Raw genomic sequence first — 15,916 nt, forward strand, 5'->3', positions numbered from 1 at the left:
CAGGAATATGGAGATGAAAGAAACAATGAGTCGGAGGAGCCAGAAAAGGCCCGCTGGCTGGAGAACTCAGTGGTTTAGGCATATTCTGGCTGTAGAGCCAGAGGCTGGGGGTTCGATTCCCCACCGGGAGTGCAGCCAGCCTGGGTGGCCTTGGGCCAGCTGCAGAGCCCCAGGGCACCACCCCCCGCCAGAAGAAGGGAAGGGGAAACCGGTTCTGAGTCTTCTCCCCCTGTAAGGCAGCATTGACGGTTCTGTTTTTCAAAGGTCAGTTTTCAGGTGTGGGAAGGTAGCCGTCAGGCTGTCTCACTGAGCGCCGAGAGGGGTCCACTTCCTCGTTTCAAGGAAAACCGCATCTTTTGGGCCTTTTTTGGTTACTCACAGACGGGGAAGGGCAGGGAGACCAGAAGGGATGGGTCCCCAATAATGCGTTGCCTCTCAGCGCCTTAGTTCCAAGTCCCACCCTTGTGCCAGGGATTGAAGAGAAGCCAAAGAAGAGCCAAGCCACGTCAACACCGGGCTCTTGAAATCTTCCTCTCTCCCAGTGCCAGGGCACATCTTGGTGACGCCACGCCTGCCAATGAGTCAGCAGCAACTCTGGGGCTTTCTCCATGAGCCCCAGGGGCATGCCGTGCCCTCTCTCGGTGCGTTGGCGTGGGAAGAGGGCTCACCCTGAGGCCCTGCTGGTTAGGCAAAGCAGAGGGGACCTCTTTGGCTCAATCTGCCCAGCTCTCTCTCTCTCTCTCTCTCTCTCTCTCTCTCTCTCTCTCTCTCTCACTCACTCACTGCTCTCCTTGCATCTCAACCACTCCTAGGGACATGATGTGCGGCTTCGGCTTTGCACCACCTTTTCTGTTTCCAAACAAACAGAGAAGCGTTTTCCTCGCTCTCCCCTTTCTTCTTCCTCTTCGCTAAGCGTCTTGCTGTGTGCTCCTCTCTCGTGCAGGGTTCGGAGTGGAACGCCTCCAATCTGGAAGACCTGCAGAATCGCGGGTAAGACGTAAGGCCCAAAAGAGAGATGCTTTGTGCATACGGGGGACGGGGTGTGGTGGTGGTGGTGGTGGTGTTTCTAAAACAGGTATGTTTTTTTCGAAAACTTGGCCCGGTCTTTACACGTTTCTCTTCCCCTTTCCACGCAGTGTCCGCTATATTTTGAACGTCACCCGGGAGATCGACAACTTCTTCCCTGGAGTTTTTGAATACCACAACATCCGGGTCTACGACGAAGAGGCGACCGATCTGCTGGCTTACTGGAACGACACCTACAAATTCATCTCCAAAGCAAAGCAAGTTCCTTTTGAAAACGCAATAAAACGTGTCCCGTCCCGTCCCCGCCCCCCCCCCCCGGTCTGCCTTTCGTCGGCCTTTGGATGAGGTTCTAACAATCCCGGTGTATCTGAACAGCCGGCTGAGCCGGAAAGGCTTCTGAGTTACATCTCCCAGAGTTCAACACCCCAGCTGGGAACTTCTGGGAATTTTTAGCCCAGGCTGAAGAGTCTTTCCTGTCCCTGCTTGGCTTCTAAGCACCCGTCAGGGAAACCCTTCCCAGCGTGAATCATACTCAAGCTGGGAAGTGAGAAATTCCCCTTAATCAGGGGGTGTCAGCGAGCAATCTCCTGCTTCTTTTCCCACTGCCTTGATTTTGATCAAGGGAAGTCATTGGTTCTCTACCCCCCCCCACACACACACACTGGTTCAGAGCAAAGGATGATTCCAAGGAATTGGGGTTTTCCCCTGGCATTCCCGGTATTCAGCGCTCCCTGGGGGAGCAGGGACCCCAAGAGTTAACCCTGACCCGTACGTGATTAGAGAGTGCTTTGTTTTATCCTGTCCTCTTAACTCATTTTCCACTATGAAAGAGAAGGGAGGGAAGAAGGAAAGAAGGAAGAAAAGTAGGGTTTTTTTTGTGGGACAAAACCCTCCACTACATAATTGATTGTATCCTTTATTATTTGTTTCGATTTCTATCCTTGTCTTTTTTCCCAGCCGAGAAGAATGGGCTTGAATCCTGCCCTTCCCGACATGAGTGACGTTTATCTCATAGGCTTCACGTGGTTGTAAAGAGTTAGACGTGGCAGCTCCCTGTGTAAGGGTGGGGAAACCACAGCCCCTGGAGGGCCCAATCCACCTCCTTCCCCACGACACCCTCGTTCGAAGGTTTCTGCCCCCTGTGTGTAACATTTATAAGCATTATGAAGAAGGAGACCCACCACCCACCACCCACACCCTGGTAGATCTTCCCCGGCCCCTTCCGTTTCCCATCGGTCCACCTGCATCTCCCTTCCTCTTTTCCTGACCCCCCCCTCCCCTTGCTCTCTGGTTCTCCATCCAGGAAGAACGGGTCAAAGTGCCTGGTCCACTGCAAGATGGGGGTCAGCCGATCGGCCTCCACGGTGATCGCCTACGCCATGAAGGAGTACGGCTGGAACCTCGACCGGGCCTACGACCACGTGAAGAAGCGCCGCACCGTCACCAAGCCCAACCCCAGCTTCATGCGGCAGCTGGAGGAGTACCAGGGCATCCTCCTCGCCAGGTCAGTTGACCCGGTGCAGCAGCAGCAGCGGCAGCAGCAGCAGCAGCAATAATAATAATAATAATAATAATAATAATAATAATAATAATAATAATAATAATACTAATAATAATACTAATAATAATAATAATAATAATAATAATAATAATAATAATAATAATAATAATAATAATAATAATAATAATATCATCATCATCATCCCAACCAAACACCCTCACATGTTGGGTCAAAATGCCTGTTGTTGGCCAGGGAGGATGGGGTTTGTAGTCGAAGGCCTCCCGAGGGCATCAGGTTGGATTGAAGCAGGGAAGCGGGAAGCGAGGGTGGCCCTTCCAGGAAAAGATTTCTCGGCTGGGCAGAGGGAGGGGGCGAGGCGCCCTCTGAACCGCCCTGCTTGCTCGCCCGTTCGCTGGTTCTCCTGTTTTGTTGAGTGTGGGTGGGTGAGTTTGGAGTTGCCCCATCGCCCGGGTTTTCGTAACGTGAGATCCCCATCATCTGCTTTGAGGGGAAGATCGCATGTCTCCCTGTTACGCCATGTGGGTGTTTGTGTTTTCCCTTCATTTCCTGCCCTGGACCGCCTCTCCCTCCCTCCCGCCTCCCTCGGCTCCCCCTCTGACGCCTTCACGTGTCCGAGCATAATCTCCAGAGAGAAACAGAGAGATTTTGTGTCCTGCCGAAGGACTCCCTTCCAGCCACCACGTGGTTTTCCGTACGGTGGGGAAGAGGGTCCGCGTGCCGGGCCCTTGATGTGGAAAGGGGAGCCGGCCACGGTGATCTGGCCTGGCCTGAACTTCTCAACTTTGAGAAGGGGCCCTGAGGCCAAGATCCTCATAAAGTTTGGATGGAGGAAAGGGCAAAAGAGGACCTCACAACCCTTGGCTTTTCTCATGCGCTGCCATGTGGGGCAGCCCAAGACCACAAGGCCTTCCCCGGCATTTCTGGTGGGCCGTCCTTACGCCGCTCCTCCGAGGAAGGTTGGGACGCCAATCTCTGTATTGCAGACTAGAAGAAGCAACTGGAGGGTCCCAGAGGCGGAGGGAGAACATCCCCCAAAGCTGAAGGTTGGGAGATTAGGGATGGATAAAAGGTGGAGAGTTTCCTCACTCAGGGCAGGGTTCAGCTGTGGAACTCACTGCAACATGACATGGTGGCTGCCAATTTTGGCAGCTTCACAAGTTGCTCTACTTCGAGCTCCTCGTCACAATGGCGAAGGGTCGTCTCCGCCGCCCAAACCGATGCGACGCTGCCGTTCAGCCTGGCCTTCCCCTGGACTGCCCCCCCACTGCTGAATTCCCCCCCCCCATGCCTTTTGCTTGCCCGTGGCTGGAAGGTGTCTTTCCTCCTCTGACTAGCGTCTGGTTTTAAAAACAGTCCTATTTGCAGGAGAGGGTGGTTGCGAGAAGTTTTGTTGTGTCCCAGTCTTTTTAAGAAAAAGGTGTCGAAAGAAATTCCACGTGAAAGGCATCTTCGAAAGAGGCAAAAGAAATAAGGATAGGAATGGTTTGTGTTGTGGCCGCGGCCGTGTTCCAACACGGAAGTGGCTCCTGGGCATAAAAGGGAGAGGCCGGGGCCGTGTTTTTCCGGCACCTGGTTTGATTTTGCTCTTCTCTCCCTGCGTCTTCCTGTTGTGTGGCTTAGCGCTCGCTCGCTCTCTCTCTCTCTCTCTCTCTCTCTCTCTCTCTCTCCTGGCAGTTTGGTTTACCCTCTGGCTGCTCTCGGGCCGATGAAACGGGCTGATTCGCATTCATAGGATTTTCCTGTTTGAGTTTCAGGGCCAGCTGAAAGGGACCGAGGTTCCTTGCTGATCGGTTTGTGCTTCTGCAGAGGTGGGGGGGGGAGTGGGAAGCCGCCGGCTGCCTCCCCGGTCCTGCTAATTTCAGAAAAGTTACTTTTCTAGACTCCGTGCCCTCTCTGTAAGGTTTTCTGGAAGGGGGAAAAATTAATTTCCCTCAAGTTCTCAGCTTCCCAATACCCATAACCCGCTGACCCGCTCGCTCAGTCCCTGAGGCATTTCAATTCTGCCCCCAGATTCAGTTCCTGCAACCCTGGCCAGCTCGATGAACAGTTCTGGATAACTCAGAAGCTTGCGCACTTGGCGAACTCGACTGGGTCCTAAGGAAATGCAGAGTCCCCTGTGGACTTTGATATTATCTTTTTTTTTGCTCTTGTGGAGGAGCATGCCTGCCTTTTGTTCTTCTATTGTCTCCGCGAGCAAACAGAGTTTGTCTCCGATATCCCGGTTGTGGTGCATCTTGAGTTAGCCCTCTAGAAATAACACCTCTGTGAGCAACCATAAAGCCAGATTTGTGTGTGAAGTTGTGTGTCTGTGTTGTTAAGAGAATCGGTTTCCAGGCTGATGAAAATATGCCTCATTGAAAATGTGCACAGAGGATCGCAGGCAACGAAAACACTGGTCTTCGCTCTGGGGTTGAACCCACAGGGGGGGGGGCAGCGAATTGAAAAGGCCGAGGAGGCGGGTTGTGTAACCACCGGGACCGCTTGGGGCGGCCGCCCTGGCTTGGCTGGCCAGGGCGTAGAAAAGTAAACTTCCATTTCTCTCTCGGGGAAGCCCTTGGGGGTCTCTGCAAAAGCAGGTGCCTCGGTAGCAGACGCCTCCACCTTTGGGTGCTCTCTAACTCCCTGGGCTAGGTTAAGAACAAGTCCTGAAATGGTAACTTGTGTGGCCAGCCAGCAGTCAGCGGAAGTTGGATGGAGCGGAAGCTCTTGGACACCTTGGCTGTCGTCGTGACTGCGCCTTTGGGCTACGTGTTCCCCCCCCCCCCAAGCTCTCCAGCCCCAATGTCTGGACGCGCAAGATTTCTCCCCGCCCTAGAGCCCGTTCCTCCCCCAGAACAACTCTGGCCACAAATTTTGTGCCAGGCTGATCCCAGGCTGAGGAAGGCAGGGGCCTCGTGTGGCTGAGGCACTCCCCTGCGGTGCCAGCGGAGTGGCCTCTGGTTTTGTCCCGCGCGGGAAGGATTTCTCCTCCTTCCCTGGAGGGAGAGGAGGAGAGTGACTCGGATCCGAATCCGTGACCAGAGCAGATCTCCGATGGCCGAAGTCGGATGGAGCAGGCGCGCCCTCTAGGGGCAAAAGTTGGGAAGTGTCGCAGGGGGACAGAGCAGGAGGGAAGGCAGGACACACACACACACACACACACACACACACACACACACACACACACACACACACACACACACACACACACACACACACACACACACACACACACACACACACACACACACACACACACACACACACACACACACCCCCTGGAGAACCTCGTCAGGCTGGCTGCTTGTTTTTGTCCCCTTATGGGCACTGGGTGGAGGCCACGCGGTGGACAGGTGGCCCCAGTGGAGGAGAGCAGCAGCTGGCCTGAGACAAAAGCGTGTGACTTGCCACGTTGCAGCCGGGAGGGCCCTTTGGGTGGCGAAAACAAATTTCTCTCTCCCCCCCCCCCCCGTGCCCCGAGCTGTGGGTCTATATTTAGATCTCCAGGGAGTTGGTGTGACAGGATTGTGACTCCTTGCGTTCCTCCCCTCCAGGAAAGCTTGGCCAACATTTGTTTCCCTACTTCTCCTGGTCGTTATTTACCGCCAAAAGGAAACCGCACCGCACAGAATAAACAAAACGGGATCCAGTTGCTTTATGCTGTGGAAAATAAAGAGATAATTCATCCATTCTCAAAATGGGTGGGAAACAGTTGGCCTTCTAGGGGTGTTGGACTACAACTCCCATAATCCCTTTCCATAGACCGTTGCTGGGACTGGAGGTTCCCCCTCCCCACCCTGGATCCTTCCTCTCCTGTCCTTGGCCAGCAGGGTGGGGAGGGTTCACTGGCTCCTCTGACACAGCACCACCATGGGCAAGCTCAGCCGTTGCAGAATAAATAAACGCAGAATAAATATAGGCAGGTTGCAGAATTCCACTTCCCCCGGGTGAGAACCCTGATAGCTCTGTGATGGGGCAGGAGAAACCGCCGTTAGTTTGGGGTCAGTCCTGTCCCACCCATGGCTGCGGCTCCATCCATGATTTCTGCCCACCCCCACGCCCTTTTTGTCTTTCACCGTCCCCACGCCATCCTATTTAGCACCATGCCAGTTTCAAACCCCTCCTTCCGCCTTCTCTTTCCCCGCAGCAAGCAGCGTCACAACAAGCTCTGGCGCTCGCACTCCGACAGCGATCTCTCGGACCACCACGAGCCCATGGGAAAGTCCGGGATGGAGGTGAGCAAGAAGGAGATCACCACCTCGGCAGACCGGATCTCGGGGAACAAGGCCTCCCACTGCCACCCCCTGTCGGGGTCTCCAGGGCTCCCCGCCGGCACCCCGAAAGAGCACCTGTGCCATTCCAGCCCCGGCGCCCTGGGGAATCTCTGCAACCCGGACAAGGCGATCCAGCAGGAGATTGCGCCGAGGGACTACCGTACGGAGCAACTGGAGGACGAGCTGAACCTCAACAACCTCAACGGGGGCCCTCCCGGTTGTCCCTTGGACGAGACGGGTTTTCCTCTGGACAACGGCAGCGCCGTCTCGGATGCCTTGCGGCGGCGGCTGAGCGAGGAGGCCTTAGGGGTGCCCCCGGCGAGCTTCCCGGACCTAACGGTGGAGGATTTGGAAAAGGACGCCCTCCTCAAGCCCGGAGACGGGAGCGTCCATTTGGTGCCCATGGAGGAGCTGGAGTCTTGCCTGCGGGATGCCTCCGGCCGCCCCTCGCCCAGCCCGCCGCCTTCCGCCCCCCGGCCCGAGGAGGCTGACTTTGGGGCCGACCGCATCGACTTCTTCAGCGCCTTAGAGATGTTTGTGGAGCTCTCGCAGGACAGCCGGCCACGGGCGTGCTCCCACTCGAGGGCGGAGGAACAGGGGGGTGGCGGCAGCAGCGGCAGCAGCAGCGGGAGCCGGAACAGCCTCTCCAAAGGCACCGTGCTGGAGCTCTCCCCCTCGGACCCGCCGTCCACCGAAGACGCGCCACGGAACAGCTCGGCGCGCAACTCCCCACTGGCGTCGGAGGAATCCTCCTTGGAGGAGGAGCAGCTCAAGGTATGGAAAGTGGAGGAGAGAGAGAGAGAGGAGGAGGAGGGTGGCTCCATCTTGCCATTTCAGAATTCAGGGATGGCCGCCCCCCCAAAGTCTGCCGGAATTCCCCTGGCCAGTCTTCTGGGGGCTTTAGCCAACCCCCCCCCCCACACACACACACACACAAACACCCAGTCCTTTCAAGGGCCTGGAATCACTTTCAGCTGAGAAATAATGGCTTCTCTCAGGCATGAAGAAGTGGCTGGACAAGGCTGAATTCTCTGGGAACTGCAAGGCATTACAGGACTGGTAGTCTTGCAGCCCCTTAGACTCCATATAGAGTGTGTCTCTCAGGAAACTCCTAGACCCAGAATGCCTTGGAAGTTCTCAGAGAGATTAGCCCTGCCCAGCCACTTTCTTTGTGACCGAGAATAGCTGTTATTTTTCAACTTTTCTTTTCCTTTTTGCTGAAGCCCCCGGGAGTCTAGCTGGGGGGGGGGATTCCTGTGAATTTCCGGGTTCTGTTGTGCAAAAAATCCAAAAAAACCCCTATGCCTAGAGAAGGCCGGCGTGTGTGAAGGGGTGCCTGCGGCAGGAGGAACTCGGAGGCCGCCTCATCCCGAGTCTGACCCCTGGTTGCGGCGGACAGAACCGCTTTTAACCTTTGGCCAGCCGCGATGATTGTCCTCCGGGGCCTCGGTCTGGAAGTCCCTCGCTTTTGAAAGTCAATCCTCGCCCTTCACTCTTTCCCTTTCCCCTGGCCTTCTCTTGGCAGTCCTCCCAAGGTAAAGTCGCACTCGCCGCAGGATATTCTGGCCCCCACCCCCGTTTGACCTCCTGAACTGGGAAATGTAATATTTATAACATAACTTGAAGTGGAGACTTCACTGAACGCCTTTATGACTTTCTCTCCATTTCCTCTTCCCCCCACCCCAATCCATAGCTCTCGGAACCGGATCGTTCGGGCAGCCTGACCCGCTCCCACTCGGAAAACGCCGTCTCGGTGAAAGAGATTGTCACAGAAATAGAGTCGATCCACCAAGGGGCCGGGCAGGGGCCAGTGAGGACGGACGCCTTGAACAACCCCATTCTGGCGCCCAAGAGAAACACCGTCCACGAGCTGCCTGCGGAGTCAGTCTGGACCTGGGAAAACAAGCTTGGGAAAACCGAGCCTAATGAGGGAGGCCGCTCTGTCCTGAAGGAGAACCCCAAGGAGCCTTTGAAACTGGACCCAGACGTCGCTGTGGTCCTCCAGGAGCCGACGGAGGCTGATGAAGCCGGGGAGCTGCCGGAAGACCCGGCAGAAAGCCCTGGGAACCCTCGGCCGAAATGGTGCCCGGGCTCCGTGCGTCGGGCCACCCTGGAGTTCGAGGAGCGCCTGAGACAAGAGCAGGAGGCCCCCCACGCGTCCCCCATCGCCACCCTTCCCCTCCGCAAAAACTCCAGGCATGAACCCTCGTCCCCGGAACTGCCTGCCAAGGGCAGGACTGAAGACCCGTCTCATGAGCTCGTTCGGGTCTGGACGGAAAAGGAGCCCTCAAGAGCTGGGAGCACCGAGATGGGGAACGGTCCCGACCCACTCGCCAAAAAGCCTTCCTCCCCCTCGGGTGACGACGGCCCCTCGGTGGATCTCACGGGATCGGCCGACGAACACCGGACGGCCATGTCGGCGGAAAACCGAGAGAAGATTCCTCGGCCCGGCCACCGCCCCCACCTCCTCCTCCCAAAACGGATTGAGATCATTGAGTACACCCACACGGTCCGGTCGCCGGCGCTCTCTGGTGCGGGCGGCGCCCCGGAAGGGTTCGAGGATACCTTGGGGGTGGCAGTGGATGAAAACTGCAACGCCACCGGGCGCTCCGAGAGCCCTTCCGGGCCGCCGGACAGCAGACGCTCGAGCCAATCAATCTTCTCCTTAGGCAGCCCCGACGAGGAAGAGAAGGCGACCATCGCAGGGACCTCGGCCCATCCCGGCGCTTCCGGCTCTGCCGGACGAGCGAGGCCATCGCCTCCGCCTGGCTCGGATGGCCAGCTCCTCTTCCGCCTGGAGGGGGTCACTCAGAGCAGCAGCAGCTCAGACCCTGAGCCGGCCCTCCTGGGGGGCGGTTATGCCGGAAACGGACGGTTTGCCTTTGAGGAGAGGGGAGGTCTCCTGCGCCGGCGGAGCGAGGGCACCTTGACACACTGGAACCGAGAGGACTTGGATGTGCCTGAGACGTTAGGAGGAACGGGGGCTGAGCGGCCCCCGGAGACCCCCGCCCCGTCGTCCCTGTCCCGTGGCCTTCTCCACAGCTCCAGCAGCGACAGCCTCCGAGGCTCGAGCGGGGCCTCCAGCGTAGTGAAGCGCCGCGCCCAGGAGTTCGATGCCCGGATCCGGCAAGCGGGCCTCACCACCCCTTCCCTGATGAAACGCTCGGCCTCCTTAGCCAAGCTGGACTGCCTGGACCTCTCGAAAGAGGACTTGTCCGGGAGGCAAGCGGCCGCCGCTCCCGGCACTGAGCCAGCATCTCTGGAATCACTGCGTACCCTTTTCGCCCCCAGGGAGCCTGGCGCCCGGGGCCTGCCCGCTCCCCCCACCCTGGCACTGGATCCCACCATCTCCTCGCCACTTCTTCGGGTGCCCCAGCCGACGGCGCATTTAGTGGAGCAGCTGAAACTCACCGAGTGCATCGCTCTGAGCCGACCCGTCGAGAGGCCGCCGGCGCAGTACGCCCGAGATTTCAACCCGGCCCGGCAGCTTCTGGAAGCGACATTGACTAGCGCTCAAGCGGCCGGGCCGCCCAGGTCAGCGGCGCCCGACGGGCCCCAGTGGCTAGCTCTGCTCCCTCGGTATCAACACAGTAGAACTCGACCGCCCAGAAGACTGAGAAAAACCAATGACAGGAAACGAACCACGAATCCGCTGTACAACACCATGTGAACTTCGGCCTTCTTTTCCCACTCTTCTCCCCCCCCATCCCTTCCTCCCCCCATTTGACTTGTCCTGCAACACCCTTGTTAATGTTCCTCCTTTGGGAAGATGTAATATATATATATATGGAGATATGCACTTTATTAGTTAGGGGTTTTTTATATGTTGGTTATTTTTACTGTCCCTGTTGCATCTGGTTTCGCGGTGCCTGCTTCCATGGTCGTCGCCTCCTGCTCCCATTTCCCCGCACAAGTGACTGCGAGATTCATTTTTGTGTGTGGTTATTGTCTCTTTTTTTAAAAAAAAGTCTATTAACCCTCAATGGTGTTTTGGGGGGGGATTTGTCTTAAAAGAACACCCCTCCTTTTAAAGAAAAAAAAATCCATTTTTCACCTGCTCACCGTTGTTCTTTCCTGTGAAGAGTGGCAAGCTTACACCTGAGTAGAGCTGGGCTTTGGGTTTCAGCTCTGTTCTGAGCTGGCCCGTTGGCAGTTTCGGTCTCCGGCTGCTGCCCCTTTAGATCTGTCCATCTTTTCAGTTTGGAAGGTCTCCCTGGTGCTGATCCAGAAAGAAGATGGACAGATTATGACGTGCTGTTTGGCTGATTCCACCTACACCCGCCCACCCCCAATCTGGTTCCACTGGCTCTGGGCCGGGGTCCCCGAATCCCAGACCCCCATTGTGCCCCACCTGGGGGTGGGGTGGAAAACCACATTTACAACCGCGGTGCCAAATTTTCCCTGTTCCCACCCCGTACCACGAAATCGGCTTCTTGAAATGCCTCCCAGAAGTGGTGCCTTACGCCGGGACTTGCGAGGTGGGAGCCCGGCTCGTCTAAAAGCGTTGGCCCTTCAACCTCCCGGCAATTCAGCAGCTAGGCCAGACGTAAGAGAGCAGACACCCCCCCCCCCAGGTAGAGCCCCCCGCCTCTCTCTGGGCTGTGCACTGGCCTTCCATGCCCTGCGAAATTCAGTCCCAGATGGATGACTTGTGGCTTTTTGGTGTCCGTGTGGTGTTCTTTTCTACAGGGCCCTCCAAACGGAAGACTTTTTGACTTGGGGTAGCATTAAGAGTGAAAGGGTAGTTGAAACCTGAGAGTTTGGAGGCAGAACTCAAAAAGCAGGAAGGAGCAGGATTTTTGGAGGGGACCCTGTTCTCTTAAAACAAACTTCCTTTTCTCTCACCCCCCCCATTTTTTAATTTTAAATATAAAAGGGGTTTAACCTTTTCATTACTTGAATAAAATGATAGGCCTTTTCAAGAATACGGCCATATCTGTTTTGTTTTAAAGTTTTTCTTGTCTGAACCACGTATGTGCCCTTTTTCGGTCCCCTTTTCTCCCCTCTGCCCTGTAGGATTTTCTCCTTCCTTGTCATCCCCGCAAAACACACACACACACATACACACACTTCAGGTGGCAGGATTTCCAATCTTTATCACTTCTTTCCCACTCCTGGAAAGCCCCCCCCCAAAAAAAAAACACCACTGTTGGAAAGCTGGCCCCTCTTTTGAGCAACTGGAAAACAGAGTCCTCTCGGGTGGGCCTCATCCTGAGGGGCAGCGAGAGCCATCTTGGGCCCCGATTCTCTTCCCCTTCCTCCTCTCCCGAGGTCTGTCTACCCTGTTTGATCGTTTATTTGTTTGTTTTAAGCTTTGTCTCTCGCCAGCTTGTGCCAAACGGACCCCCGTGCGTTGCACTGTCCCTCTCTCTTGGGGTGCCTCTCTTTCGTCTTACGTGGTTTACAGCGTGTAAGGTTGGGCCGCCATCCCTTCTGCATTATTCTGCCGGTCCCTCGGTGTGCCCGAGCGCCACGCTCTCTTTCCGGAGATCAGGGTTTCCTCAGCTTGTCTCTCCCCCCCCCCCCCCCGGTGACGTTTCCTGTGGCATCTCCGTTTTTTTAAACCCCCTCCTTCCTGAGATGCTGGTCCCTTTTCTGATCCAAACAGATCTTTTAAAAGCCCACTTCCTACCGAGGACAAAGGTCAGCCGGCTTTTCTCTTCCGTCCCTCTCGGCCGTTTTTGCAGGACAATGTCGTGAAGCTGATTTCTCAAGGGGAGTTTTGCTGACCTTTCCCATCCATCATGATAAAGACAGGCGTTACAGGATCGGCCCAAAAAGGCCGCCCCCCCCCCCCCCCCGCCTATCCCAGCCAGCCTGATTCTGGAAGTCAGGAGTGGCAAATTGCAGCTGCCTAGACTCAGTAGGGAGGGCAGCCCGCCTAATCCCAGATAAGGGGATGATGGGAGCTGTAAGCCAACAGGACCCACAGGCTGCACCTAAGTCTCGAATCAGGAGCCGTGAGGGTTAGGGTCCCATAGAAAAATCTGTCCCATGGAAAGGAAGTGAGGTTTTGTCTGTTTTGAAACCCCTCCATTGGCACAAAACACAGTTATTTGGGGAGGGGGGGGAACCGGACTAGCTGGCTAGTGGGAAGCGATAAGGTGGAGAACCTGATCCCTTTGTTGATTGTCATCATCCTCCCTATGTTGTCAAAGATCCCAGTGGCTCACTGAGATTTTTCTTGTGGTATTCCATCCTAATAAGATGGGTCATGCCTGGGTCCAGATGGACCCTTTTAAACAGCACTGACAGATTTCCGCCCAACCAGGAAGATGGGGGCGAACCCTGGGAAGCCTTTGTATGCTTGAAGGGTGTCCCTTTTATTTTAATTGCCGTTGGCTGCTTTCTGTGTCATTAAAACTGGATTTTTGAGCTTTGTTCTCCGGGTGGGACGATGGCATCTAAAGGAAGCATCTTTTCCTCCCAGTGTCAATCCTGTTGAACATAGGAGTGCCTCTGACTTAGGGCTCTTCATTTCTGTCACGAGGGGGGGAGAGAGAAACTCATGGTTTAGGACCCCCCCCCAAAAAAAAAGTGGCTTTCTCCTTTGGGAATCCGTGCAACGAAACAAAACAGAAAAGATTACAATGAAGCCTCAGAATGTCCGGTTGTTTCTGGACTTGGCAGAGAAATTCCTGCAGCTCTCCTCTTCTTTCCTCCCCTCCATTGCTTGTGCTTCTCTCGAGGGCGAGGGGCCGGATCCGGCCGCCGGAGCTCCCCGGTTTCCACGCTCCCAAGAAAGACTTGGGAGACGGGCGCCTTCAATCTCATTTCGTGGCTGTAGGGAGTCCGGTTCGGGCTCTCTGCCTGATCTCTGCAGACGGATCCTTCCCTCCCCAGGTATTTCCCACCCCTCCACACACACACACACACCCCAACATCTTTGAGCTTCGGAGATCAAAACGGGACGGGTTGAACCCCTCGGGCCCCACAGACAAGATGTTTGGTGCTTGGTGTTGTCTTGCCTTTTCTGCTTCTGTCCGCAGACAGGTTTCTATTTATGAAAAGTTTACCACTGGTTAAGAAAGCATTGTTTCATATGTTTTAAAGGGCATTTTGGTTCCATTTTCTTCTCTCCCCCCCCCCCGTCTTCCCTGCCCCCCCTTCCATGTACAAAAAGGACTGGCGTATGTTATTCCAAAGGGAGAATATGTGTGTGTGTGTTGTTGTTTTTTCCTTTTCAGTTTCACATTGCGGATATGAAAAGCTAAGGTGACCGGCGTGCAAAATGTTTGGCGTGCCCTGTGACCCCTCACACACACACACACACACACCTTTGGTTCCTGGCTGTACTTTTATAACTATGGTTGTCAAATCTCAGCACTCCCCCCCCCCCACGCGGCCTTTGGCGTCAAGGGTTCTGGGGGAGCCGCAAACGGGGGGGCGCTTTATATCGGAAAGACGGGGGGCTGGTACCTACTCCATGAGAACCACCTAAAACAGGATGGTGTTTTCCTCTCCCCCCCCTTTCCATTAATTCAGGTTTGAGATTGCTCCCTCCGGCTTTGGCGTACCTTCACGAACACCACCGATGCTCTGAGTGGCGTCGTGTGGACTGGCTTGTTTCGAGCCTGAGAGGCATAAAAACAGTTGGGAACCCAAACGGGGGCTCCAGCTACCCAGCCGTCCCGGGTTTTCGCCCCTGGGGTCAACGGCCTCCCCCACTCCCCTCCATCTCCTTTCAGAGACTGCCCGGCACTTCCCTGCCCATCCGGCCACCTGGCCAGTCCTCCCAGAGGCCTTGGTATAGCAGAGTCAGGGAGTCGCCGAAGGCTCTCCGACCTCGGTCGACTGGAACAGGCTGAGGGGTTTTTTGGACTCCTCACTCCTGGGCATTCAAAGTGACTGGCAAAGGCAGAAATGTGTTCCCTTTTCGTTGGGTCCTTCTCTCTCACCTAGCCTGCTCCTGGATCTCACCCTGGAAACAAAATTTGGGGGGGCGGCGGGAATGCCAGCCTTGCGGGCGACCCTCTCAGCCACCGTCCCCCCCCCGTCTGCCCCAGCTTGCCTCCCAAGAGGGCGGGAGGGGGGAGATTATTCGGGCAAACCTGGAAGGTGCAAAATCTGGAAGGAGGGGGGCAGAGAGTCTCCCTCCGGCTTATTAATGTTTTGCTCGTTCTGCCTTTTTCTGACATATCCTCTTCCCCCCCCTCCGACCCCCCGTGACTTTTGCCTTCCCCCCCCTCCCAACAGTGGCTTGTACCATAGACTCTGACCGACTTGATACTCGGCTGTTTTTAAATGTGAACTCATTGCCCTCGATGGGTGCTGATTCAATGTTCTTGTTACCGAATAAATTTTTATTTTGAGAACCGAGCGCCTCTCGTCTGAATCAGGAGGGGAGGTTTCGGGGACGCCTGTTACATCTGTGGGAGAGTGGGATCTTTTCTGTGTGTATGTGAGAGAGAAACTTAAAACAATCTGATTTAAATGTCTAGAACAGAAAGAGAACTGGGGCTGTTTTTTTCCCCTCCCTGCTCACTTTTTTTACTATTATTTATTCTTCAGTGAATTACAGTTTGAGGTCTTATTTTTTTTTCCTCCAGTTCTCTCAAGCTGATGTATGTGTTTTTCCATATCCTTCCTCTGTTCTTCACATTATCCCTGTGAAGTAGGCCAGGCTCAAATAAGAGAGAGATGGGTCCAAGCGTATTTGTTAATAAATAAATAAATAAATCAACAGCTCATGTTGTTAATACTGTGAACTGCCTTGAATCCGCTTACTTGGAGAAAGGCAGTCAATAAACAAGACAAGTAAAGAATACCTTGGAAGAAATATACTACTGGATCCGGACACTAGATTTTTATTGATGTAGTCAAGAATTGTATTGGCTTTTTTTGCTGCTGCATCACGTCACTGACTCATGCTTGGCTTGTGGCCCACACAGACCTGATGATCCTTTATTTTCACACACACCCCAGCCAAGTTGGGTGTCACCCATGCTAGGAGTGTTGTGTGTATGTGTGCACCTGAGTTTTCCTGCTGAAATGCAGGCAGGTCAATACCAAAAAAAAAAAGGATAACACCCCTTTCTTTTGCTTTGGTCAGACCTCACCTGGAATACTGGCTACTGATAAGCTGGGATAGAGAGAGCGAAGGCCTTGAAGGAAC

At 55.0% G+C, this 15,916-nt stretch overlaps 1 protein-coding gene across 5 annotated transcripts in view; it reads left to right on the forward strand.

Moving 5' to 3' along the window:
• The window catches only part of SSH2 (slingshot protein phosphatase 2), a 68,147-nt gene extending 53,031 nt beyond the window's left edge, over nucleotides 1-15,116 (forward strand). For all 5 annotated transcript variants that reach the window (XM_072978641.2, XM_072978640.2, XM_072978642.2 and 2 more), the window contains 5 exons: nucleotides 944-990; nucleotides 1,137-1,287; nucleotides 2,334-2,530; nucleotides 6,675-7,575; nucleotides 8,495-15,116. In XM_072978641.2, the coding sequence (XP_072834742.2) occupies nucleotides 944-990; nucleotides 1,137-1,287; nucleotides 2,334-2,530; nucleotides 6,675-7,575; nucleotides 8,495-10,471 (3,273 nt within the window). In that variant the 3' untranslated portion in view covers nucleotides 10,472-15,116. The remainder of the gene's footprint in view (nucleotides 1-943; nucleotides 991-1,136; nucleotides 1,288-2,333; nucleotides 2,531-6,674; nucleotides 7,576-8,494) is intronic.
• The last annotated feature ends 800 nt before the right edge of the window (nucleotides 15,117-15,916 follow it).

This window comes from Pogona vitticeps, chromosome 7 (assembly GCF_051106095.1).
Source record: "Pogona vitticeps strain Pit_001003342236 chromosome 7, PviZW2.1, whole genome shotgun sequence".
NCBI lineage: Eukaryota > Metazoa > Chordata > Lepidosauria > Squamata > Agamidae > Pogona > Pogona vitticeps.